The sequence below is a fragment of the Dasypus novemcinctus genome, chromosome 2 (genome assembly GCF_030445035.2).
Source record: "Dasypus novemcinctus isolate mDasNov1 chromosome 2, mDasNov1.1.hap2, whole genome shotgun sequence".
Lineage (NCBI taxonomy): Eukaryota > Metazoa > Chordata > Mammalia > Cingulata > Dasypodidae > Dasypus > Dasypus novemcinctus.
The window spans coordinates 146,350,556-146,375,401 of record NC_080674.1 but is presented as its reverse complement, the minus strand read 5'-3'; the positions used below and the strand labels follow the sequence as shown (position 1 = coordinate 146,375,401).

Genomic DNA, 24,846 nt, shown 5'->3' with positions numbered 1-24,846 from the left:
TGGCAGGCCTTCTTAAGAAAATCTCACAGATTTTCCCTGCCTTGGGTCGAGGTGGGGATCAGGCCTGGCCATACATGGTACGGAAGACTGTCCCACCCTTAACTCCAGCCTTCTTTAGTTTTGACCAACCAGGTAAAGCTGCAGCCAACCAGACTGAGGAACAGGACAGCTTCAAGAGCAGGCCCACGTCCAGTCTTCACAAAGAAGCCACTCTGGCAACATACCACAGGCAGGGATCTGGTTCGAGTGTCCTTGCCTCTGTAAAAACAGAGACTTCAGAAAACCTCAAACACCGCGATAGGGACAGCTACTACAAGGCCCTGCCCCTACCCAGGAAACACACCCAAGAAAAGCTATTTTATTTTCTTTTTAATTTTTCTGAAGGATATACACCACATATCCCATGGGCAATAAAGCGCATTCAATGTGTTTATAAGCCAAACAGTCACTTTGTTTAAGCAAACACAAGTACAAAGTAAAATAAAACCACAAAATAATGAACTGCATGTTCATAACATACAAAAATCGCTGCCTACTCAGTAGGTAACTACAACATTCCAACTCCTGAATATATTTATAAATTTACATTTTCAGTTAAAAAAATAGACTTTTGAGAGTTCAGATTTTGTTTTAGATACTTTTCTTTCCCCTTACATTCCAGAGAACTGAGGCTCAGCTCAGCCTCTTCCTTATTTTGCTCCCAAAGCCTCCCCAGAATCATCACTCCCTGCCCCCCTTAAGGCTAGAGGTTAGCACATCCCTCACAATTGCACATGTCAAGCCATCAGCAAGGCGCATCACACAAAAGGCACCAAGACGTGAAACTTTTTAAAATCAAAAGGACAAAAAAAAAAAAAAAAAAACCACTTAAAAAAAAAAAAAAAAGAAGAAAAACCAAACCATATTTTGCCACATGTGAGAGTACAGTCGGGCAATATTTACAAAAAGGTTAACGGAACATCACTCTGACACATGCTTTGATTAATACCTAGGACTGCTGTTTCAAAAGAAGTTTCAAAGTCATCGTCACAGCATCATCACAAAATAGAGGATCACCATTGGTTTGCTTGGCTTTTCTTTTTTTTTTCACCCCCCCAAAGTGAGGACTTAACTCCAAATAATACAATAGAATATGCAAATTATCTTCACATCAAGAGTACCCCAAGAAAAACGAAATCCATGGCACAGACACTGTACAAGGGTGCAGGGCTGAGCTCCCGAGGGCCCAAACCCCATTTCAACAACTCAATTTTCTACCATTGAAGGAAGCAAAGGGTCAGGCATACAATGGAAATGATACTGAAATGATATATCAAAAATCCATGCAAATCAAGTTCTTTGGATAGAGGTGAAGAACTTGGACATGGCTGTTTCAGGCAGCTGAAGTCAAAGGGAGGAGGCGGTGGGGAGGAAGGGGAAGTGGGCAGAAAGGATCGCTGGCCAACAGACCTTCCATGCTGACCCGCGGTGGAGTAGAGGGGGAAGACTTGGCTCTGAGAAACTCCCATGTGACTTAGGCAGAACCCCCTCCTTGGGCCATTTCCTCCTTCTGTCCTTTGAGTCTTTTGTGTTTCCTTTTTCCCCTTTCCCTTTTTCCTCTTTTCCCTTCAGCAAATTTCAATTGTCCTGGGGGAAAATGTTGCTGTCATGTCCGAAAGCCCCGTGGAGGCGCTGAAGGAGTTGGTGACAGCCGAGGAAGGGAAGCTGCTGACTTGGGCAGGGAAAGCAGCGGGGACGGAGGAGTAAGTGGTGGCCACGGACGGTGAGGGGAAGCCGCTGTGGACAGGAGATGGGTAGGACGAGGAGCCAGGAGAGGAGTAGGAGGTGGGCACTGGTGATGGGTATGAGGTGGTGGCCGGGGACGGGTACGAGGTAGTGACTGGGGAAGGGTACGAGGTAGCCACCGGGGACGGGTAGGAAGAAAGGGAAGGGGCGGCTGAGGAGGCCACGACACCTTTGTCTGCTTTCTTGTCCTTCTGCCGCAAATGGATCTTGGTATGCCTCTTGCGTTCATCGCTCCTGGCAAACTTTCTCCCACAGATGTCGCAGGCGAAGGGCTTCTCGCCCGTGTGGGTGCGGATGTGGGTGGTGAGGTGGTCACTACGGCTGAAGTTGCGCATGCAGATGCGACACTGGAAGGGCTTCTGGCCGGTGTGGATGCGGATGTGGCGGGTCAGCTCGTCGGAGCGGGAGAAGCGACGGTCACAGGACTCCACCGGGCAGGCGTAGGGGCGCTCGTGGGGGGGCGTCTTGCTGGGCCGGTTGGGATACTTGCGCATGCGGCTGGGTTTGATGAGCTGGGACTGGTAGGTCCCAGTGTTGAGGGCCTTCAGGTCCTGCGAGCCCGACTGTGTGGCAAAGGCCTTGATGGTGGAGAGCGGCGTGAGGGACGGCTGCTGGGTACGGCTCTCCAGGCCCTGGAAGGGCTTCTGGTCCGGGGCAGCCAGGCCCAGGTCCCCCTGCTGCTGGGGAAACAGGTAGTCCGGAATCATGGGAACCTGGAAGCCGCCCTTGGCGGCGGGGTAGGCGGGAGGCGGGTACTGCAGCGCCGTGCCTGCCGAGCCTGGAAAGGCCTGGCTTTGTGGCTCGGGGAAGATGTCCGTGTTGGGTGTGGGGAAGGTGGGAGCCGCAGAGTAAATGGGACTGCTGTCATTGGACTGCACTGTGCAGCTCAGGGGTGGGCTCTGAGACGCAGAGGAAGAGGAGGCCACTGGAGACGGCGCCGAGGACGAGGTGGCCGTTGGGTTGGTCATGCTCACGAGGCCACTGACCAGGCTGAAGAGGGGCTCAGGCCACAGGGTGTTGCCACTGTTGGGTGCAGGCTCCAGAGAGAAGCGGCCAGTGTAGGTGATGGGGGGCAGCCGGGTGGTTTGGCTAGGGTAGCTCGTCTCCACCAGCACCTTCTCGTTATTCAGAGAGATGTCAGGAAAAGACTCTGCCAGGAGAGAGAGAAAGAGAGGGAGGCCTGGTTACTGGAAAGCAATCACTGGAGGACGAAGAGGACCCGAGCCGACAGGCAAGAGGTCGGACGCGCTACCATTGACTCCCGAGCTGGTTAATAATTGATAGCAGCAGATTGCAATGTTCCTGGACGCGCTCCAGCGGCAGAGCTCAATTCAACAACAGCTGACGCAAATACGGAGAATCCCCCTCCACTGCAGCTCCCAGCGCTCCGCAGCGGCGGCTGCGCGGGCGAGGGATTCCCGCCAGCACCCCATGGCCGTGGCTAGTGCGCTCCCCCTACCCCGGACTGCCGGGGCATCCCCGGTCGCGGATCACGGCCCTTCCTTGGGGAAAGGCAGAGGCAAAGCAAGCCTTGGGGGGGGGGGGGGGGGCGCAGCCCTGCTCATCAAAACAAGCCCTCCCCCTCTTCATCCACCCACGCAGCCCCAGAGATTTCCATCCAAAACAAAAGCTCGATCCTCTGCGCACCGCTAGGGACCGGGTGGGTGGGTGGGTGGAGGATGTCCCCAGACATCCTCCCAGCACAGGACCCTGGGGACGCCGGGGATGGAAGGGGAACCCCAGTCGCCTCCCTGAGGACCAGGATGGCTCCTGCGGGAAGGCCGTGGGGGAAGGACCGGGCGCCAGGATTCGGGCGAAGGGGATAATCTCGGGCGCAGGCCACCGCTTACCTGCGGTCAGGTGCTCATACGGCTGTTCGCCTGCCTCCCCCTGAGGGTTGAAGGCGCTGCTGCTGCTGTTGCTACTGCCCCCTCCACCTCCACCGCCCCCGCTGCTGTTGCTGCTGCTGCTGCCGCCGCTGCCCTCGGGGGCCCCCGCGGCACCGAGGAACTGGGGCGCCCCGTTGCTCAGCAGCATCATTTCCTCCAGCTTGGGGTAGTTGTCCATGGTGGGCGAATGAGGAAAAGAGCCGAATGGGTCGGAGATCTGCAACGGGGACAGGAGCTGCATCTCGGCCTTGGCCGCCGCCATCCCGGACCAGCAGGCGGACGAGCTGGTGTTGGGGCGGGTGGGCGCAGCCCAGGGCCGGAGCTGCGGGGGACACACTCGCGGCGCCTGGCCGGGTCACATGCGGGTTGCAGGGCACACTGGGGACAGCGCCGGTGGTGCCCCCAGGCTCGCCCTCGCGGCGGGCCAGTGTGGACTCGGCGCTGCTGCGGAGGCTCGGGCAGGGGCCGGTCCCGCGGCGGCGGCGGCGAGAGCTGGCGGCGGGCGGCGGCGGCGGCGGCGGCGGCGGCTCCCCAAGTTCTGCGCGCTGGGATCTCTCGCGACTCCCCGGATCCGCTTCTATTTGAAGGGTCTGGAACCGCACGAGCCCGCCTCCGCCGTGACGTACATGGCCATATATGGGGAGCAGGAAGCCCTAATATGGCAGGACCGGCCAGGAGGACCCGGAGTGACGTGCAGCCCCCTACCGGAGAGCGGTGGGCACCCCTAGCCCGCACCCCGGGCCCCGCGCCCGCTCTCGCACCCGGGACTCCACGACTCGGGGAAGCCTGGTGCTCCCGCCGCAGGGGAGGTGTCCGCGACCCAGGCTGCCGCGAAGTGTCCGGCGCAGCCCCCGCCCCTTGCCCTCCGCCTCGCTCCCTCCTCCCGGAGCCGGAAGCGGCCGGGCCATATCGGGCCGCTCCAAATAAGGCGCTGCCCAAATAAGGTTTGTTCCGGCGGGGGATCCTTCCTGCGCCTTATATGGCGCTTCCGGGTCGCTGCGCGGCGCCCTCGCTCCCTCCCGCTTCCCAGGTTCCCAGCCGAGCAGCCGAGCGCGCGCGGGGAGGGGGCGGCCGGGAGGGCGCGGGGCGCGCGGCCGGGAGGGCGGCTCCCGGGCCAGGACTGAGCCGGGGAAGCCCGGGCCCGGGACGGGGGCGAAGGCGAGCGGGGCCGGGGCTCTGCCGGCGTCATCGAGGGCCCGCCCGCCCACCTCTGGGACCGTGAGAGCGAGCCGCGAGGGGAGGAGGAGCAGCTGGGCCGGCTGGGGCCGAGGCCGCCCCGGAGAGGCGGGGCCTTGACCTCGGGGCTCGGCCAATAGTAGGGTGCTTTTCCAGGGAAACTGAGCTCGGGAAGTCCCGGCTGCGTGGTTGCGGGGCCCCCGAGGTTAGTGGTGGGCCTCCTGCTTCTCCGCCACCTGCCAGTGAGACGGGACCATCGAGGCCTGGGGACCCCTCTCTGCTCCCAGTAACCGAAAAGCTGCTCCCTTCACCCCGCCGGGGAAGAGACCACCTTTGGGGAGCAGAATGAGGAATCCTGATTGCCCTGGGAGAGACCAGAATCCTGTTCCCGCCCCTGGGTGACGGTGCTGGTGGTGGTGGTAGCGGTGGTGGCGGGGCTTCCCCACACTTCTGCAGCGCAGGTGGAGGCGCGGCGGGCGCTGCGGGAGCACAGAGGGGTCTTCCCTACGGGCTGGCTGGGGACCCCGGGCTAGGCGCGGAGATGGGGACCAGCTTAGCGGCTCGGTGCTGCCCCCTGGAGGTCCCCCCCCGGCTCCACTCCCCCGCCGCCCGCCGAGCGGGCTCTTCCGCCGCGCCTCGCTCCCCTCCCGGCGGCGGTGCCTGGCGCGCGGCCAGGCCAGGCGAGCCTTAGACGCAGTGAGCGCGAACTGAGCAGGCGCCGCCGCCGGGGCTCTCCCTGCAGTCTCTGGGGAGCCGCCACCGCCGAGGCGCCCAGACTCCGGGATAGCACACCACCCCCTTCCCCGAGCCGGGGCAAGGGCGGGGCTGGGGTGGGGAGGACGGTTCCTGCGGGTCTCCTGGGAGCGGGGACGCGAACAGGGAAGCCCTCTCCGCCCCCCCGCGCCCACCCCCGCAACTACATGCGCATCCCAAAGGGAACAGGGATTCCGAGAAGGAAAGGCTCCGCTCTTGCTCTGAATTCAGGGGATTGAATTTCTAAATTGAAAAATAAAGCATGAAGTGAGTGTCTGGAAGGAGGGTGCTGATTTCGACACCAACACCAGGAGGGGAAAGGTCAGCCTCAGGAGGTCAGTGGGTTGAATGGGGGGTGCAACTCTCATCCCTCTATATCCCCCTCTCCGCCCCCCTCCCCACATTTTTTAATAAAAATGACTTAAGGAATCGAACAATGAACCGGGACTCCCTTGTTTCTGGGTACTAGGTGTGAGTTCCGCATCCCAACTTATCAATTAAGTTTTTTGTCTTCAGAGCAGGAGTGGTGCTCCGCCTCGCTGAGGCCTCTTGCAGGGCCGGAAGGGCAGGCCAGACCGATGGATGGGCCTGTGTGGGAATGCCCATTTTGCCACTCCTTGGTGAGGGTATGTTGGCCAAGCATTTTGTATCTAGCTTTCCTCAACTGTAAAATGGTGCGTGGTACCACATGGAAGGATTGTTGTGAAGACAAACTTACATGGCCTGCCATCCGTGGAATCCCGGAGCACAGTGCCTGCCTTGCAGTTGGCATTCAGTAGAGTGCCTCTTACCCAAAGGTCACCCATCCTCAGCACCCAAGCAAATCCCAGTGTCCCTTTTCCGCAAAGTTCTTCAGAGAGGGACAAACATTCCTACTCTAACACAGGGACACTGCCCCTAAGAGAGCTAATCTGGGTCCTTCTTGCTGCAGTAGAACATCATTTCCCAGAGCAATTTTTCAATTTTGCCTGTGCAACAGAATCACTTTGGAGCTCTTTATAAAAAATTGAAGTACGTCAGTCATACATGAACATACATAAACAGTAAGTACATAGTAAAGGTTGTGAACTTATAAAATAAACATGCATAACATCATACAGAGGTCCCATACATCATCGTCCACCAACACCTTGAACTGATGTGATACATTTGTTATGCAAGAGCATCATCAAAATATTACTAACTATAGTCTATATCTTACATTTGGTGTATTTTTCCCCAACCCACCCTATTTTTTAAAATATATTTTTATTACAGAGGTTGCGAACTTACAAAACAATCGTGCACATGTATAGAATTCCCATACAACACCCCTTCACCAACACACCACATCGTGGTGGAATATTTGTTACAGATTATGAGATATTATCAGACTATTAACCACCAACCATGGTCCATAGCGTACATTTGGCACACTATTTCCATACTCCCCCATTATCAACACTGTGCATCTTTGGCATTGGTACAAGAATATTATAGTATTGCTGTTAACCATAGTTCATAGGGCACACCAGTTGTATTTTTCCCATGATTCTCCACATTCCCACCACCCTGCAATTGTGACCTACATACCTTGGAGCACTTTTTTTTTTTTTTTTAAGATTTATTTCTCTTCCCTTCCCCCTTTGTCTGCTCTCTCTGTGCATTTGCTGTGTGTTCTTCTGCGTCCGTTTGCATTATCCTGTAGCACTGCGAAACTATGTCTCGTTTTTGTTGCCTCATTTTGCTGCATCAGCTCTCTGTGTGTGCGGCGCCAATCCTGGGGGGGCTGCACTTTTTTCACACGGGGCAGCTCTCCTTGTGGCGCGCACACCTTGCGCATGGGGCTCCCTTATGCGGGGGCGCCCCTGCGTGGCAGGTTGCTCCTTGCACGAGACAGCACTGCAGGTGGGCCAGCTTACCACACGGCTTAGGAGGCCCTGGGAATTGACTTTCTGGATCTTCCATATAGTAAAAGGCAGCCTGGACTCCAAGGTAGCACACCTGCCTCCTCTAGCCAGAGCAAGCCACTTCTGCTACGAGTCTAATGTGCAAGCTGACCTAAGGTATCTCAGGATCCTCGCTGGGCACCAGAAATCCTTATAGTCTACATCTTTCATTTGCCCACCCATCATGAATTTGCCTGTCTTTTCATAACTACATGTACCCAGCAATTTCCTTTGGAGAAAGTCCCTTTCCCCAGTCCATATAGTTGGGGGAAGATGACTCCACCTTGGATCTGGGAGTGGCAATGTAACCTAGGCCTGGCCTATTGGAGCACTGCAGCTCCCAAGCCCTAGAGATTGATCAAGGAGTGGGCATATGACCCAAACGAGGAAAATGCTGTCAGACTGGAGAGTGGCTGAGAATGAAGTCAATGAAGAGGAAATCAGAGAGAAGAGATAGACATACCGGGAATAAGTCCATGGGTTCAGCTTGGGCTTTTTAGTTATATAAGCCAAATTCTTACTTTATTTTTAGGAGGTACCAGGGATAGAACCCAGGACCTTGTACATGTGAAGCAGGTGCTTAGCCACTGAGCTGTACCCATTCCCCTCCTTTTTTTTTTTTTTCTTCAAGGTACCAAGGGCTGGGGATTGAATCCAGGACCTCATATGTGGTAAGCCGGCACTCAACCACTGAGCCACATCAGCTTCCCTGAATTTGGTTTGCTTGTTATTTTCTTTTGTATTTCCAGGACATACTGGGAACTGAACCCATGCTCTCCCACATAGGAGGCTGGAGCTCAACTGCTTGAGGCACATCTGCCCTCCTTTTTTATTTAATCCAGCTTGAGTTCAGTTTCTGTTCCAACCCAACAGGTTCTGATTAATATTCCCGTTATCAGCACCACAAAAAACTTTTCTGGGACCTTCTAAGGATTCTGTGTTACAAGGGAACTAAGAATAGGATGCAGCCCTGTTAGCCACCAAAAACCTTTCACTGTAAGGGACAAAGAGGATACGAAGAGGGAGAGATTCCAGGAGGCTGGGACGATGAAGAGGTTCTGTAGGAAAAGGAACATGAAAAGGACCAAATTACAGGTAAGGAAGTAAGAGGCTATTTCAGGCTGGGGGGTGGGTGGGGAGGAGATGACCTGGAGGGCCCATGTGTAGTCTCTCTGGGGAACATGAGGCTGAAAAATGGCCTGGAGTGGAAAGGGTTCCTATTGGGAAGTAGTAGGCGGAAGTGTTGAAAAAAGCATTAGAATGTCTTTTGAAGGAGGTGTACTGGCCGCCTGCTAGTATCAGGCACCATGCTAAGAACTGGGGATACCGCAGGTGTGGCTTTGCCCTCATGGAAACTGCCTTTCAGCAGGACATACAGAAGTAAACAGTTAAGCAAATAAAAAGGATACTTTCAGTTATTGCAGGTGTAAACTAAAGGAAACAAAGGGTGAACTTCAGGAAGGATGGCAGGGAAAGGACATATTCTGGGAGGTGAAAGAAGGCCTCTCAGAGGAGGTGACTTTTACACAGAGATAAAAAGGATGAGAGGAAAACAGTTCTGCACAGAGGAGTTGGGTGGGTGGGGGGAAGGCAGAGGTGCAAAGGCCTCAGGACGGAAAGAGCTCTGGTCATGATCAGTCTAGACTCAGGCTAAGGTGCAGGCTGGGAGAATATTTAGGATGCAAGCTGTACCCCCTCCACCCTCACTCTCCCTGTCCCTTCCTCTCCAGCTCATACAGAGGCAAAGGTGGCCTTTCGGAAGGCAGCTTCTGCCTGGGAACAGTGAGAGGCAGCCGAGCCGCACACCCCTATGCACCGCCCAGACTTTAGCGCTCCCTGTGAAATGCAGGGAGGCCTCCAAGCTTCCTCCCTTGGCTTAGTTTGCTGGGGCTGCCATAACAAAATGCCACCGACTGGGTGGCTTAAAACAACAGGGATTTGTTGACTCAGTTCTGGAGGTTAGAAGTCAGAAACCAACGTGCCAGCAGGGCCATGTGCTCCACCTGAGACCTGGGAAGGAGAGTCTTTCCTTGCCTCTTCTAGCTTCTTGTGGTTGCTGGCGGTCTTTGGCATTCTTTGACTTGTCGATGCATCCCTCCAACCTCCATTTCTACAAGGTATCCTTTCTTGTCGCCATCTTCACGTGGTGTTCTTCCATTTCTGTCTGTGCCTAGTTCCCCTCCTGTTTTGTTTCGTTTTGTTTGTAGGTACCCAGATGGGGATTGAACCCAGGACCTGGTACATGGGAGGCCGGCGCTCAACCACCGAACCACATCGACTCCCCTGAGTTGGCTCCCTCATCTGTTTGCTTGTTTGTTCATTGTTTTTGCTTGTCTGCTCATTGTTTATTTGTTTTCTTTAGGAGGCACCAGGAACTGAACCCTGGACCTCCCATGTGGGAGGTGGGTGCTCAACAGCTTGGGCCACATCTGCTCCCTCCCCCTTTCTTATTAGGACACCTGTCATATTGGATTAGTGTCCACCCTAAGCCAGTTTGGTCTCATTTAAACTAATCACATCTGCAAAGACCCTATTTCTAAATCAAGGTCACAGTCATGGAACTGGGACTTAGTACATGAACTTATTTTTTGGGGGACACAGTTCAACCCGATACATCCCTGGATATGGCTGTGCTGCTGGCCTGACTTCTCAGCAGCAGGACCTGGCGCGTCTGAGTCATCCCCGCTCTCCTCTGGTCTGTCTTCTGGCTAATGGCACACTTCTGTTTGCTGGGCCTGGGGGACGCGGGGAGAGGAGACAGGAGGAAAGGAACAGGCGTCTCCCAAGGAGACAAATCTCAGTTTGGGTTTTTGAGCACCAGGATGGAACAACAGGCCTGGGGCCTAAAGGCAACCAGGCTGGCGGTAAGAAAGACCTGGATCCCAGCCTGGGTGCCTGCCGGGCCTCAAGGGGTGCAGAGGGATGCGCCTGGGGCTCTCAGACCTTGCCGGCCTGGTAACTGGTGCCAGGGACCCTGGGAACGATGAGAGCCCTCGTTGGGCCTGCAGGCCTGAGCTGCTGCCTGCACTCAGACTTGCTTGGCCAAAGGGAGAGGAGGAGGCCGCGGCGGTGAAACGAGATCTGGGGTTGGCCGTGGCCGGGAGGCTCTGAGGGGACCTGAGGGAGCCGTCCGCGTCTTGCACACCCAACCCAAGGCCGAGCAGGTTGCAGCTCATCTCCCTTTTTTCAGAGGAAAAACAAGCCCTTTTTTCCACTGCTGCTTCCTCCTCCCCAGCCCGGGGCCACGTCAGCACCCACATGTGCTGCTCAGGCCGTGGTTTGCCATGGCTGTGGCTGGCCTGGGGCTCAGGAAGTGACTCTCTCAGGCTCCGTCTGGGGCGCCTGTCACACTTTCCGACGGCTGACAGGCTCCACCGGAAACGTGGAGGGCCCGGCCTAGCGCGGGTCTGGGGGCAGCTCTGCTCCCACCCCAGGGGTGTCTTGAGGGGTGAGACGAAACCTAAGAGGCCAGGCATGAGTGGGACAGAAAGTGCACCGAGAGGGTAGGGACAGATAGACTGACTGACAGAAGAATTGGATGCAGAATGGGGGATGCCAGAGAGAATCATCCCAGAGTGCTGAAGTGTGGAACCACCACGCCTAATCCAGTCACAGGAGGGAAACTGGGTGCGCCAGGCGAGCCCGAGTCCTGGCAGGCGACGGGCCCTGCAGAGCGGTGCTGCGGCTGAGGCGGCGCGGCCTCCGGGGCTCTGAAGACCGGGCGGCCTGCTCTGGGCGGTCGGTCCGGGGGCTGCAGGGAGGAGACCGAGGCGGGGTTGGCGGCAGGTGGGGGTCTTCCTGAAAGAAGAGGGGTCTGGCCTGCCGCCTGAGGAGCCTCGTGCCAGGCAGAGGGAGGTTAGGTCTGAAGGGGGAGACACTGGGGCACAATATTTTGGGGAGCGGGCAAAGACCGTCCTCAGGAGGGTCTGTGAAGGGAAGAGCAGCTGGGTGGAGGTCAGGGAAGACTTGGGGCTCTCTGGATCCTCACGGCCTGGAGAGGCAGAAAGAGGCTGCGGACCCAGAACGGCTGGCCTCTGCTCACTGCCGCGTGGCCCTCTCCCCGGCCGGGGACTCTCGGGACCCTGGGCTCCGAGGACAATCCGGTCTGTGGCTTTTTTGCTCCCTGCACCCCCCAGCTGAGTGTGCAGCAAAGCCGGCTGCAGAAATCTCTGGAAGCTCCTTGGGCAGGCAGAGGGAGGGGAGCGTTACATAAGAGCCCACTGATGTGCAGGAAGCCGGAGCAGCCTTTAGATTAGAAAGGCAGCGTTTCCATCCAGCCCAGAAAGGCAGGAATAGCAGCGGAGGTTATTTCCGGCCCCTCGGCACCTCCCCGCGCTGGGGCTGCTCAGCTGCTGGGTGGGTGAGCTTGAGCTCTGCGAACCTGTGGGGGGTGAGGGCAGGCAGCTCCTGGGGTTCCCCCATTCTGGCACTGGTCTCCCCCCCAACACACACAATAGGATACAGCTCAAACAACGATAATAATAGCAGTGTGCTTGTTTCTTGTGATTTTCCTTAACCTCTGGGTAAATTCTCTGCTCCCCCCAGACACATTACTGCATGTGAGGCTCTGGGCTAAACACTTGACAGGCATCCTCATGTCTTAGGAGGTAGGTACCGTTCTCCTCCCCACTTCATTGCTGAGGAAATAGGCTCAGAGAGGGCAGGCAACTTGCTCAAGGTCACAGAGTCAGTCAGTAGTGGAGTCAAGATTCCAAACCAGCCTGGCTTCAGACCCCAGTTCATACCAAGAGCTGTTCTCTGGTGAATCCAAAAGGCTTTCACCCTGCCCCTGCCGGGGGTCTTAAGGAAAACAGGAAAGACAGACACATCAACAGATCATTTCAATTCATTATTCATTCAACAGTTATTCATCGAACACCTATTATGCTCTAGGCATTAAAGATACAAAGACACAAATACAAAATAAGCAAGTTTTAAAAAGGTACAAGGAGAAGGTAAGAGGGTTTCTTCCCTTTTGATGCTCACAGCCTAGTCAGGGACACAGACAAGTAAAAATAAGCACTGGCAATCCAGTGCGATCCATGCCACAACTGGGAAGCTCAATCCCTGCGCGGACCCCACATCCAGGTCCCAGACCACCGAAATGGTTCCCAGCAGTCAGGGAGCCAGCTTGCCATTTAAAAAGAATTGTAGGAGGCTGGGTCAGGGAGGGCTGGTGGCGAGAGGGTCCAGGAGAGAGGGTCCACTTCGGAGCCTCTCTCGGGCACAAAGGCAGCAAATCTAATGGCAAGTGGCTTGACCCAAAAGACAACTTCATCTCCCTCGGTACAGTGGCAATAGTAGGGTAGTTGGGGAGACTGGAGGGGCGAGTGCTCTCTTTTTGGCCTCCTCCAACCACTCCCCTGCCCACTACATCCCTCCGGGTATGTCTTAGGGTAAAGCCAAAATGAGTGCCTGAGGAGGAAGCCGGTGGCCAGCTGCGCAGCAATGGAGAGCAGCGGGAAGAGGGAGAATCACCCGCAGGGGGTCTTTGCTTTCCTTTGGGCAGAGGGAACACTCTGGTTCCTATAAGCAGGCAAAGGGATGGGGTCTTTGGAACTTCTAGGACCCAGTTCCCTCCCATCCAGCTTCAGAGACATTGGACCATGTTTGTAGACATCATTCTGAGAGAAGGACCTCTAGCTATCGGAATAGGGATTAAAGTCAGACTTAAGAAGAACTTCCTGGGTTGCTGTAGATCAGTGAGCAGTGTGGCAGCATCTCCCTCTCTAAATATTTTTTAAGAACGAGAGACTTCTCTGCTCTCCCTCCAAGTTCCCGCCCCCCCCCCCCCAAGACGGAGGCAGTGTCCAGAACGGCTGAACTGGCCTAGGACAGAAGCTTTGGGTGTCACCCTGGGGTGGTTTATTTTTAGGAGCTGGGTGGGGTGGTGGTGCTGTCTTCTTTTGGGTCTTGGGTATGTTCCCCCACGTTCTCCCCCCCCCCGCCAGACCTAACTCTCTTCTCTCTCTGGCAGCATCCAAGCTGTCTCGCTTCTCCCCTCCCAGGCTAAATTGGGAGTGTGAAGCTGCTCTTCCTCTCAATTTAGCTTTTGAATTAAAGTGAGAATTGAATGTGGCTGGAAAGCCGACCCCCATCTCTCTGTGTGTGTGTGTGTGTATGTGTGAGCAAGAGAGAAAAAGGGAGAGTGAGCTAGCCTGGGCACATGCTGGGGGAATCAGGGCAAGGGTAGCTGATCTGGGCAGCTCCTGTTTAGGGAAGACTCCTAACCTCGGGTGCGGGCAAACAACGCAGCAGAGAGACGCTCAGGTTTGATGTTCACTATTTTTCCCTGAACGAAAAAAAATGCTGCAGGGGCATCACTCAAATAATCCACAAGAAAGTGCTAAGTGCTTATTGTGTGCCAGGCACTGTGCTAGACACTGGAGAAACAAAGTGGAGAGCAGAAAGGGCCCTGTGTCCTCCTCCCTGGTTTTCAGTCTAGTGGGGAAACAGGCAAAGACCCAATAGGGTGAGGTGTGCTATCAGGGGGGAAGGACAGGGGGCCAGGGGCCAGCTGACAGCTGGGAGTGGAGTAGCGGCATCATATCTATGCTGAGACTTGAAGGGCACGAGGGAGCTGACCATGTCAGGCGGGAGAGCCAGAGGTCTTGGGGCAGAGACTGGAGTGGGCGTGGCTTCTGTAAAGAAGGGAGCTGGTACAGGGTGGGTGGGCTCTCGATCTCCCACTGCCTCCTTCTACCCTCCACCTCCTTTTCCATCTTCCAAACCAAGATGAAAGTGCCTGAGACCAGACAAATCTGGGGACATGTGAGTCCCTTCTGCTCGGGCTTCAAATGATCAAGGTAGGCGCAGGGCAGGTCTCTGCCTCCTTCTGCACTGGCCTCTTGGAAAGCTCGAACCCGGGCAGGTCCAAGATGGGCATGAAAGAGAGGAAATAGGATCTGTATCATGGGAAACAAAAACACAGGAAGGGTCTCTGCTTGGTTTAGCTTACCTCTTCCTTCCCCAGAAGCCCCCCCACCGGCCCAGCCACGGGGGCTGACCAAGATCATCTCTGGGCAACTCTTCCTCTTCTTTTTTTTTTAAGTATTTACTTATTTATTTATCTCCCCTTCCCCCAACCCTGGTTGTCTGTTCTCTGTGTCTATTTGCTGTGTGTTCTTTGTCCGCTTCTGTTATTGTCAGTGGAATGGGAATCTGTGTTTCTTTTAGTTGCGTCATCTTGTTGTGTCAGCTGTCCATGTGTGCGGAGCCATTCCTGGGCAGGCTGCACTTTCTTTCGTGCTGGGTGGCTCTCCTTACAGGGTGCACTCCTTGCGCGTGGGGCTCCCCTACGCGGGAACACCACTGCATGGCAGGGCACTCCTTGCGCGCATCAGTGCTGCACACGGGCCACCTCCACATGTGCCAAGGAGGCCCGGGGTTTGAACCGCGGACCTCCCATGTGGTAGGCAGACGCCCTAACCACTGGGCCAAGTCCACTTCCCTCTTCTTCTTCTTAGTTGATAAGACTGAATCAGAATTCTGGCTGAGATGGGATCAGGTCAAAATCTTGACAAAGACAGACCCACTGTTGGTGGAGACAGGAAAGAGCTGCTTGGGGAATCATGCACTTCTCTGCCAGCCCTCGAGTTCCCCAGTGACAGGCACAGCTGAAGGGGTGGTGGTGTGAAACCCGCCATCAATATTTCAGGCAGCATTATTTATTGATCACTCATCTGGCTGGGACAAAAGGAGAGGCTAATTTATGGGAGATGCAGGGCTGGTGAGGTCAGTTTGGGAAAGAGGTCAGGGAAGGGTAGGTCACTGAGAAGCCCCGCCCCCAGCTCCTGCAAAACTACCCTGGGACACCTGGGATTGGGGGCTTAGGGTTTTTGTCTCCTCTTTCAACCCCACAGAAACCCAGCACTAGCTGGAAATAAGGAGAGGGGTGAGGGGGGCCGGTGGCCGCCACTGTGGCCGTCAGGGAGGCCATACCCAGGGACAGCTGAAGCCGTGTGCGCTTCCCGCCCTCTGGGCCAAACCTCCGCCTCCCAGTTCCCTGCCCCGGGGCTGCCGCCCTGTGGGTCCCCCTCCCCACCTGCCCCTGAAATCAGCTCCAGCAGCCTCTCTGCATGCCATTTCAGAACCCCCGTGTGTGTCCCTCAGGCCGCAGTGCCCTCCCAGAGTCAGCCTGACCATTTCCCGCCTCCCGGGAGGGCGCTTGAACCTCACCCCGCGGGGTGCCTGCGGTTTGGATTTGACCATCTCCGGGGGGAAGCGGGCAGGGGGTGCGGTGCACACGGCTGAGGAGGCTGGAGTGACTGCTTGAGAATCCACACCTGTCGTGTCCGCCCTCAAGGATGTTTTCTTCGTTTCCACCCCCGAGGCGCGCTCTGCACACCCAACTGTGGAGCAGACCCGGCGCGGCGAGGGGTTCCGCATTGGGAGGGAGCGCGCCGCCTCGTGGCCTTTTCCTCTCACTGCAGGCATCGCGCCCACGTGCCGCGGCCTCCAGCTCCATCCGGAAGGTGCTCTCAGGCCGGACCCAAATGGAGGCTGCCGGTGCCGGGCTCAGGACTCAAGTAACTCCCTCCTCCAGTCGGGCCTTTCCAAGCTCATAGAGGGGAATCCTGGGGAACCAGGAACGGAGGTGATCATGGACTGGCTGAAATTTAAAGCGGTGGGGACCAAACGGGAGAAGATTGCAGCAGGAGGGACTGAGGTTCCGGAGGGAGCCTGAGACGCTTAGTTCTTTAGGGATCTTTATCTAGCTCCCGGAAGCCAGCAGGGGCTTCTGGTTCAGAAACAGTCTCTCCCTATTACCCTAGATGCCACAGACATGTGGACCGGGGTCCCCTCCTCTTTTGGTCACTCCCCTTCTCTCCAGGCTCTGCAAGGCTGGGCTCAGCTCTGCTGATCACAGCGCGCGCTGGCATGGGCTGGAGCTGCTGGCTTTCCTCTGACGTCACAGCCTGGAAATCCCATTTTAAGCAGGTTCTCTGTGTGGGGGGCACCCAGAAGAAAGGAGGGAGAGCCGGCTGAAGCAGCTCCAGGTCTGGAGCCATCGTAGCCAGGAATGCCATGCCCGGAGGGCTGTCCATCGCCCCCTAAGAGACCTGGGCATGGGGCATAGGCTTAGACCCCACTCCAGCCCCCACCCAAAGCCAATACTTCTCAGCGCTTCCTGGGGACCCAGCCAGTGATCAAGCCCATTTGACTGCACCCTCTAGATAACCGACCTAACCCCTCTGTCCTGACATTTCTTTCCTACTCCCATGGCCTTGAGAGACCTACTGAGGCAGAGGGGAGAGAGCAGGTGATCCCAGTAAATGAGGAGACCCAGAGGTGTCCCACCAGCCTTCTCCCAGGAGCAATTCCACCTGTTATTTTTGGCACCCGCCATCTCGCCTTTCTTCTCTGGCACCACAGGGGTCAGGCCCTGTGCCCAGAGTTCTAGAAGCCTTGAACATTTCCATAGCAATGGACCAATGAGCCTGGAAATTGGAGCATGTGCCTGTTGCCATAGAGACACCCAGATGTGCGTGGAGAACCTGCAGGATCTGGCAGTGACTTCCTTAGCCGCCAGTCACCCTGGGTGTGAGTGTGGAGATGGACGTGAGCACTTGTGTGTATGCATATGTGTGTGTGAATGTAAGTGGTATAGAGTTAAGTGGGAGTTAGGTTAGAGCCTGACAAGGGTTCCTGGCCAGATGGTAGCTGTTAGCAGGGTACTGCAGCATCTCACTCTCTGGGGATATTTCTAGAACAAGGGAATCTCTCCCTAGTTTTACCCCAGCACCTTCCGTCTCCTTTCTGATAGTGAAGTGGGTCAAATTTCTCAAAGGCCAACAGTGAAAGGAGTGACCTTCAGAGGGCCATTTTACTGGAGGATTCTAGGGAAGATGAAAGGGCTGCTCCTATCCTGCCCCCTCCACGACCGCGGTTCAGAAAATTCTTGGCTAGCTTGGCTTGAGTGTGGCAGGAGAACATGCCCTTGTGAAGCCAGGGCAGGAAGAGTACAGTACAGTGCAGGGGCATTTTACCAACCACGGGGTCTAGAGCCTGGGTCCAAGCCCCCACTCATCTCCCCCCACTCCATGCTCTCCTCCTCCACGTCCTTCCACGAGGCCGAGCTGCTGTTTCTCTGTTCCCTCCTCCCTTCCTCTTTTCCTTCGTTTGTCTCTCCAGTTGCTGCCTCTGCGAATCCGCCATCATCTCCCTCTTCTCCTTAGTTCAGGCCTCCCAGGGTCTCACTCTCAGTTAGTTCTGCTTGTCCACCCCTTGGGGCTATGGCTCTACCTCCCAAGGAGCTCAGACCCCACCCTGCAACCTTCCCTTCTCCTCCCCACCACCCTAGCGCATCAATTCAGGGCTCAAATCCCTGTCCTGGGGCCCTACTGGGCTTGTCTCTGGCCTCAGACCTTGGTTCCCTGTCTCCCTTGCCTGCCCCTGGGGCCCATGGGCTGGCTCCCTCTCTGCCTCGTCCTTCTACTCGTCTCTTCCACTTGGCCTCTCCGGCTCACCCCCACCCACCCTCACGCACTTCTTGGCCTCTCTAGGGACTGTGGCTGCCGAATCTCCCAGACCTGCCCGGCAGCTCCACACCCCGTCCTCTTCCCCAGGAGCGTCCTTGGGGCTCTTGTCTCCAGAACCTGCACTTGGTACTTGGAGTAGGGGTGCCAGAAGGTTCTCTGGGGAGAGGGTTTCAGGATGGGATTCTGGAAGACAAGATGATGTTCAGGGATTGGGATCCTTGCTCTATCTTGAACCCCAAAACCATTTTCCAGGCTGAACCAACCCAAGTCTGTTACTGTGGAGATGAGAGCTTCTGGGCTTCACCCAGTCTGATCCCTGTCCCCGTCCCCCTCTACCAACAGCTGGGCCCTGCTTCTCACCAGAGCTTCTCTCCAACCACGGATGGGGTGGGGGCAGAACAAAGTATAGAGACCACAAGAAATGAGGTGCCAGAGTTTGCTTTATTGGCTCATCCAGTTCCAAAGGTTCAATGGGCACCCCTTCCATGGAATTTGGGATCCCCTTGGCTCCTTAATTTTTCTTCTTCATGTGTTCATCTTGGCCCTGACTGAAGCCATGGCAGAAGCTGGGGCAGGGTGTGGGGGGGAGCCTGGGCTCTGAGGGGGGTCTGTTCCCAGAAGGCCCAGTCTGCTTGGCACGGGAAGGGGCGCAGTGGGCTCCCAGGAGAGGAGCGGAGCCTGCTCAGCAGGGGCCCTACAGTGGGCCCTGAGGGGTGGAGTCCAACCCAGGGGCGAGGGGAGAGGGGACCCAGCACAGAGGAGGTGAGAGGCCATCAGAGCCCTGTTCTCTCATGGGCTGGGGTCCAGGGAAGCTCAGAAAACAGGAGGGAGGGCTGAGCAGGAGGGAAGGGACCAGCTGCCTGGGAGGCTGAGGGCAGGGAGAAGTGACTGCTGAAGGGAAAGCCCTTTATCCAAACTTCCCCCAGCCCTAGACAGAGAGATACACATACAAAACTCACACACTCCTGCAAGGCCCACCTCTTTTTCCTCGTGAGGACATGAAGAAGACAGGAAAGGAGCCCCAGCTGCAGTTCTGGCATTTAAGCCTCCCCACCCCCTCCTCCCTTCACAGCGGTAGCCTGGAGTCTCCTGGCCAGGTCGCCCAGAACTGTTGCCTTTCTCCCAGGTGCCTTACAGCCCACCCTCGGCTCGGTCCGTCGGGGCTGCGTCACTCTCCTCTGAGAAGGGCAGTGGGGGACGTGAGAGGTCCTCAGAGAGGGCATGGCCACGGTGCTCAGCAAGGCACTGGGTGGGCAGGGCAGGGCTGGAGCGGGAGAATATGGTGCAGGCGCCAAGGGGGCCCTCCTCGGGTGGCTCGGTCCTCAGCCCCTGGTCCAGCCTCGACCCTCAACCCCCACATCAGGGGCTCCCTCCTCTTCTCCAAGCCCCTTCCAGAGGCAGGCACCAGACCTGGCCGTCTGAGACGCTTCCGGCGCCGGTGTGGGGCTGGGGCTGGGGCTGGGGCCGAGGCTTCCTCCCGGCCCTGCCAGCCGGGGGCCAGCTGGGGGACTCACGCTGAGTCACCCCCGCCAGAGGCCTTCTTCTTGGGCCGAGGCTTCAGCGTCTTGGACGTCACTGGCTGAGGTGGGGAGGAAGGAAAGAAGAGGGCTCAGCCTGGGGCCCCCCTCCCACCCCATTTTCCCGAGCTTGGTCTGCGCTCACCTCGGCCTTGGGCACTTTTTTGACGGATTTGACCCTCTTGGGGGCCTTGTCCCCCGTGTCATCCTCAGAGGTCTCTGTCCGGGTGTCGGCTTGGTTTGTGCTGGGCCTTAAACTCAGGGCAGGGTCGTCTCCTGTTTGGGAGGGCGAGGAGGGAGAAGAGCAGTCCCGGGGCCTCCCCATAGGGCCCTGCCCTCTCCCTGGGCCCCAGCCCGGGCCCTGCCGGTACCTAGGTCCTCGATGGTGTCCAGGAGGCCGCCGGGGCCGGGTCGGAGGCGGCCGTCAGGCCCCTGCAGGGGCAGGGCGTCCTCGTCCCGGATCAGCGTGAGGTCCTGCATGCTGAAGCTTCGGAGCTTCTCCGACAGCACCCCCTGGCCCTAGGGTCACCCCACGCACCGGGAGCGCCGGGGGGAGGGGCGGGGTGGAGAGAGCGGTCACTGCGGCGCTGAGAGCAGCCACGGGGCTCAGGGCTTTACCTAGGCTGTCCCCACCCAGTCCTACCAGCCGAGACGTGGGTGCCCTCGTCTCCATTTTTACAGACGAGGCAACTTGCCGGGAGAGGGGAAGTGACCTGCCTAAGGGCACACCACTGCAGAGTAGCAGAGTCAGGACTCGAACCCTGCGCTGTGCCAGCCCAAAGCCTTCCCGGCCCGAGGATGGGGATGGGGTGTGTGGGGGTGTGGCCCGGGTCTGGCCCCGCCTCACCTTGGCCGCAGCGGTGACCGCGGCATTGGCCGCCAGGTTCAGGCCCCTCTTGCCCACCCTCATCATGGTCTCATAGCTCTTGTCTCGGGCCTGCGTGATGTACTCGTCGATCTCCTGAGGGGCCGGGTGGGGGGTGAGGGGAGGGCCCTGCCGGGGAGGCCCGGCTCACCCTTGTGCACAGCGGGACCACGGCACTGCCCGAGGCAGGAGGCCAGGGTCCTGCCAAGCCATTTCAGGCTCTGGGCACCCACAGGGAGAGCCAGGAATGCTGGGGCTGCCTAGGCCCGAGGCCGGCGGGGAAGCGAGGCGGGAGAGGGATCAAACCTTCTCCTTGTTGGACAGCGTTGGGTGCACGAACTTGCGGTAGAGCACGCTGGAGCCCTTGGTGTAGGGCGACAGCAGCCATATCACAAAGGCAATCTTGAGCTCAAAGTAGAAGGGGAACCTGTTGGAGGACAGAGGCAAGTGACAGAGCCCGGGGCAAGGAGTCAGTGCGCTGGCATCCCCACTGCCTCGTGGGACCCGAGGGGACTGGGCCGGTCAATGACTCCGAGTGGGAGGGGGAGAGAGGATGCCAGAAGGACCTGCCCTCGGCTGCGCTGTCCTTGCCCCTTCTCGCTCACGCTGACAGAGCACCCCCTCCCGCGGCCCAGGGCCAACGCCACCCAAGGCCAGCTCCCCACTTCCCAGGCCCACAGCTGGGCCCTCTTCTCTTCCTGCCCACCCGTGCTGCTATGACAAGCCCTCTACCTTTTTTTATTTTTCATTTTAAGGAGGTACCAGGGAGTGAACCCAGGACCTCGTACATGGGAAGCAGGTGCTCAGCCACGGAGCTACGTCTGTTCCTCAAGCCCCCTGCTTTTAAGGATTGCTCTCCATTTCCCACAGCTCCTTCCTCTCAGGCCACAAACGTCTTCAGTCTCCCACCTCCCCACAAAGCTGTCATCAAAGCTCCCTCCCTCACTTGGGTCAAGAGATGTCTGCACTCACTCCTTTCCATTTTTAACCCGTTATTCTTTCTAACCTGACTCCTCTCCTTCTGCCCAAACTATTTTTCTCAAAGGTCATGAGGACCTTGTAATCTACAAACACAATGGTCTTTTGTCCCCTACCCCTCTATAAACTCTTTTCTCCTGGCTGCCAATGTACTGTGCTAGGCTAGTCCTCTCTCTCAAGAAGCATTTGCTCCTTCAAGAAACATGCTTGAGCTTCTCATGTGAATATACGGAAGATTAAAATGTAAGCCGTCCTCAGAGCGCTGACTCGTAGTCTAGCAGTGCCTGGAAAAATGCCTTTGAAATACAGGTATCTGAGGTCATGGGATTGAATCATATCCCTCGTTAACAAATAGGGAAACTGAGGCCTAGAGAGCTGTGACCTGCCTAAGGTCACAGTGAGGGAGACAGAAGCAGGTCTCAGTTCCATTGTGGTGCTTTGGCTGCCACCAGAAAGAACTGTGTGTGTGGGGGGGTATGTCTGTTCTTATTCTGATGCTCCAGCCCGTCCTGGGGGAACCCCCAGGACTCCAGGGCAGTGGGAGGGGAGCTCTGCCCTGGGGCTCTGTCTTCCGTGTGGCCGGCGGGGAGGAGGATCAGAAGCCCTGGGCCCGGAGGCGCAGGGAGGGGCCGGGAGGGGCCGCTGGACCTCACCAGGAGAGCACGATGTCCGTGAGGGTCTCGGCCGTGGTGAAGAAGGCAAAGACGATCCAGTACATCATCCATTTCACCTGCGGGTGCAGAGGGCAGCACTCGCTGGGGCCTGGGGCTGAGGGCACCTCAACTCTGCCTGCTGGCTAAGGCAGGATGGGGGAAGAACCGTCCAGGGCCCCACCCCTGCCTGCCCATCATGCCAAGGCTGGGGAAAAGGAACGCTGAGGACTGCCCTCTGCTGTCAGCTGTGTTGGGGGGCCCCTTGGGGCAGGCACACCCGAGACCTCATTTGACCCGGGGTCTCCTCAGTGGCTGGCAGCATTGGTACCAAGTCACCCCATCTGAAACGGGACCCACTGTCCTTCCCTCTGTCATGTGGACTGGGTGCGAGGTGCAAAGGGTCTCCACTCACATATTCCTTCACGTTTTTTGTCTTCACGGCCTTGTAGGAAGAATAGGCTGGGTACAGGGTGCCAAAGATGAGCCTAGGGAGGCAGGCATGGTTACTGTGTCCCTCAGCCAGGGGCAGTGGCCTCTCCCTCCCAGCTCTGCAGCACTCCCTGGGTAGGTAATGGAAGGAGGCACAGAACTCCAGAGTGCCACTTCAGCTGGACTGGAGGAACTCAGGTCACAGGTTAGGGGCAAAGCAGTCGACTCAGGTGATGTACACGCCTGGAAGCCCCAGCTGGCTGAACCGGGCTCCCCCACCACCATGTTCAGTTTTATTTTCCAGCCCGCGAGGCACAGTAAGTCCCAGGAGGACAGAGGGTCTGAGGTGATCCCTTCAGCCAAGCTCTTTGGCTCTGCTCGGGGGTCTGGTCACTGCCATGGGGGTGTCTTACTTCTTCAGGCATGGTGCTCATTTATACCCATCTGCCCTTACCCTGCACCTCCCTGTCTCAGCTGGGCTAGGCAGGGCCTGCTCTGCTAGGAAACCCAGCACTGCCTGAGAGGGCACTCTGCCTGGCAGTCAGAGGCGAGCAACACTGTGGCCTGGGGACCTGGGAGCAGACGGAGCAGAGGACACAGGGGCAGGAGGCTCATTCCCCCGTGTAAGCAGCCTCGGGACTAGGCTCAGGGGAGGGCCGTGGGCTTATGGCCCTGGCTGGAGAGAGGCCTCATGGTGATTCCACTGTAGACCACGGACAAGACTCAGACAAGGTGAGGGAGCGCGAAGACCGATGTCCCTCAGGGAGCTTGCCTGGGCAAGACAGAAGTAGCCACCCTGAAGGAGCACGGAGGTACGAGGTACCTGGCTTTCCTCTGGAGTGTGGCAGGCCTGAATGGGAGAAGTCAGGGGGAGTCTGCCGGGGTGACGGTTCCCCATGGTGGAGGCTCAGGGGCAAAGTCTGGGCTGGGACAGAGGTTGGATCTGAGGCCCAGGGGGTGCCCCTGTCAAGCGTGGCTACCGCCTGCTCCTACCCGGAACTGCCTGATTGAGGCAGGCTACTCCCAAACCGTGCAGACAGCCCGGGTTTGTGTGTGTGGGCTTCCTCAGGGCCTGGGTGGGGGGCTGCAGGACGGACCTCTGCGCTGTGGCTGGCAGCCTGGACCGAAGGCCACCTGGCCCCGGCGTTCTCCCCTCAGTGGCTTTCACAATCTCAGGCTGAGCACAGACATCCCCTCCCAATCACCTCCCACACTTTGTCCTTCAAGCATCTAGGCTTCCCGATATCCAGGCACCCTCCCTGAGGGCCACTGGCCTTCGGGCATGTGCCCTCGTCATCTCCAGTCACTTCAGTGGGGGAAGGGAGGGAATGGGCCCTTGGGGGGAGCCAAGGGGGCTGACTATGGCTCTCGGCTATGCGAGGGGTCAATGGAAGTGAAGAGGCCCTGCCTTGCTCCCCACTTCCAATGCCCGTTCCCCTTTCCCCCCTTGGGAAATGGGGGTCCGGATCTGAGGAGCTCTTCCAGCTCAGACCTGCTAGTGGGGGAAGGGACATGCCCGCCTCCCGCTATCAATCAGGCCGTGCTGCTCAGCCGCGAGGATGAGGGAGGGTGCTGGAGCAGGGGGTCTATGGAGAAATTAAAAATAAGGCGGGTGGGTGAGGTTCTCAGGGAGCCAGGCCTGCCATGGACCCCAATACTCCCACCTCCAGTCGTGGGTCCTACACCTGTGTCTCTGGCGGCCCCCATACTGGGACGAGGTGCCTTTCGGAGACGGCACACCCTGGGCTTGAACCCCTCCCTTTCTCCCCATCACTAAGCTCCATCACCCAGAACCCCCAAAGCGCACCCCCCCCCCGACTTCGCGACTCCTCGGCGCCCCGCCGACACCGCACTCACACTACCAGGCGGGAGATGATCCAGGACACCATGGCGGGGCCCGGGGGGCGCGGGGCGGGAGCCCACCCGGCCGAGGATGCAGCTGCCGAGGGGGCGCGCGGCGCGGTGGCAGCGGTAGCAGCAGCCGCCGCAGCAGCAGCCGCCGCGGGCGCAGCGGAGCGCGGAGCGGCCGCCGTTAAAGGGAAGGTCTCTGCCGCAGCAGCGAGCCGTGGGCGGCGGCGGTTCTTAAAGGGGAGGCCGCGGCGGCGGAGCCCCCCCTCCCCCGCACCTGCCGTCGCCGGGCATGCGCCTTTGACCCTCCGTGCCCTGCCTTCCTCCTTTTTTGGGTCCCAGACCCTGGGCTGAGGGCCTCCCACATGAGCTCCAGTTCACCTCCTGCCCTGGCCACACCAGGCTGGAAACACCCCAGGAGGAATAAAAGCTGTGATTTGAGTGTTTACTGTATGGTAGGCCCTGTGCTGAAAGCTTAAAATGCATCATCTCAGGGATTCCTTAGGATCCTTTTATATGGCAGAGCTAATTATCCTCATTTTGA

The 24,846-nt window shown here is 57.7% G+C and overlaps 2 protein-coding genes across 4 annotated transcripts; both read right to left on the bottom strand.

Moving 5' to 3' along the window:
- Positions 1–354: 354 nt before the first annotated feature.
- On the bottom strand, positions 355–4,231 carry EGR1 (early growth response 1). The gene is made up of 2 exons (XM_004467022.5): positions 3,636–4,231; positions 355–2,935 (listed from the first exon to the last, which is right to left on the bottom strand). Exons 1-2 carry the CDS (start codon positions 3,934–3,936, stop codon positions 1,608–1,610), a joined length of 1,629 nt encoding a protein of 542 aa, XP_004467079.1. The 5' UTR covers positions 3,937–4,231; the 3' UTR covers positions 355–1,607.
- A 14,203-nt stretch (positions 4,232–18,434) lies between these two features.
- REEP2 (receptor accessory protein 2) lies at positions 18,435–24,505 on the bottom strand. 3 transcript variants are annotated; one of them, XM_004467026.5, is made up of 8 exons: positions 24,312–24,505; positions 22,438–22,510; positions 22,026–22,102; positions 20,701–20,821; positions 20,377–20,490; positions 19,901–20,048; positions 19,675–19,805; positions 18,435–19,591 (listed from the first exon to the last, which is right to left on the bottom strand). In XM_004467026.5, the coding sequence occupies exons 1-8, from the start codon at positions 24,341–24,343 to the stop codon at positions 19,523–19,525; spliced, it is 765 nt and encodes a 254-aa protein (XP_004467083.1). In that variant the 5' UTR covers positions 24,344–24,505; the 3' UTR covers positions 18,435–19,522. The 3 variants fall into 3 exon arrangements, 2 of the variants coding, with proteins under 2 accessions (XP_004467083.1, XP_004467084.1); XM_004467027.4 differs by having other exon boundaries at positions 19,901–20,042; XR_011646657.1 differs by having other exon boundaries at positions 19,901–20,490; positions 24,312–24,464.
- Between the last annotated feature and the right edge of the window lie 341 nt (positions 24,506–24,846).

Coding starts and splice junctions, on each gene's coding strand:
- EGR1 (XM_004467022.5), bottom strand. CDS start 3,936: ATGGCGGCGGCCAAGGCCGAGATGCAGCTCCTGTCCCCGTTGCAGATC. Junction 2,936..3,635: donor GTATGAGCACCTGACCGCAG/GTAAGCGGTGGC, acceptor CTCTCCTGGCAG/AGTCTTTTCCTGACATCTCT.
- REEP2 (XM_004467026.5), bottom strand. CDS start 24,343: ATGGTGTCCTGGATCATCTCCCGCCTGGTAGT. Junction 22,511..24,311: donor ATCATCTCCCGCCTGGTAGT/GTGAGTGCGGTG, acceptor CTGCCTCCCTAG/GCTCATCTTTGGCACCCTGT. Junction 22,103..22,437: donor CAAAAAACGTGAAGGAATAT/GTGAGTGGAGAC, acceptor CTGCACCCGCAG/GTGAAATGGATGATGTACTG.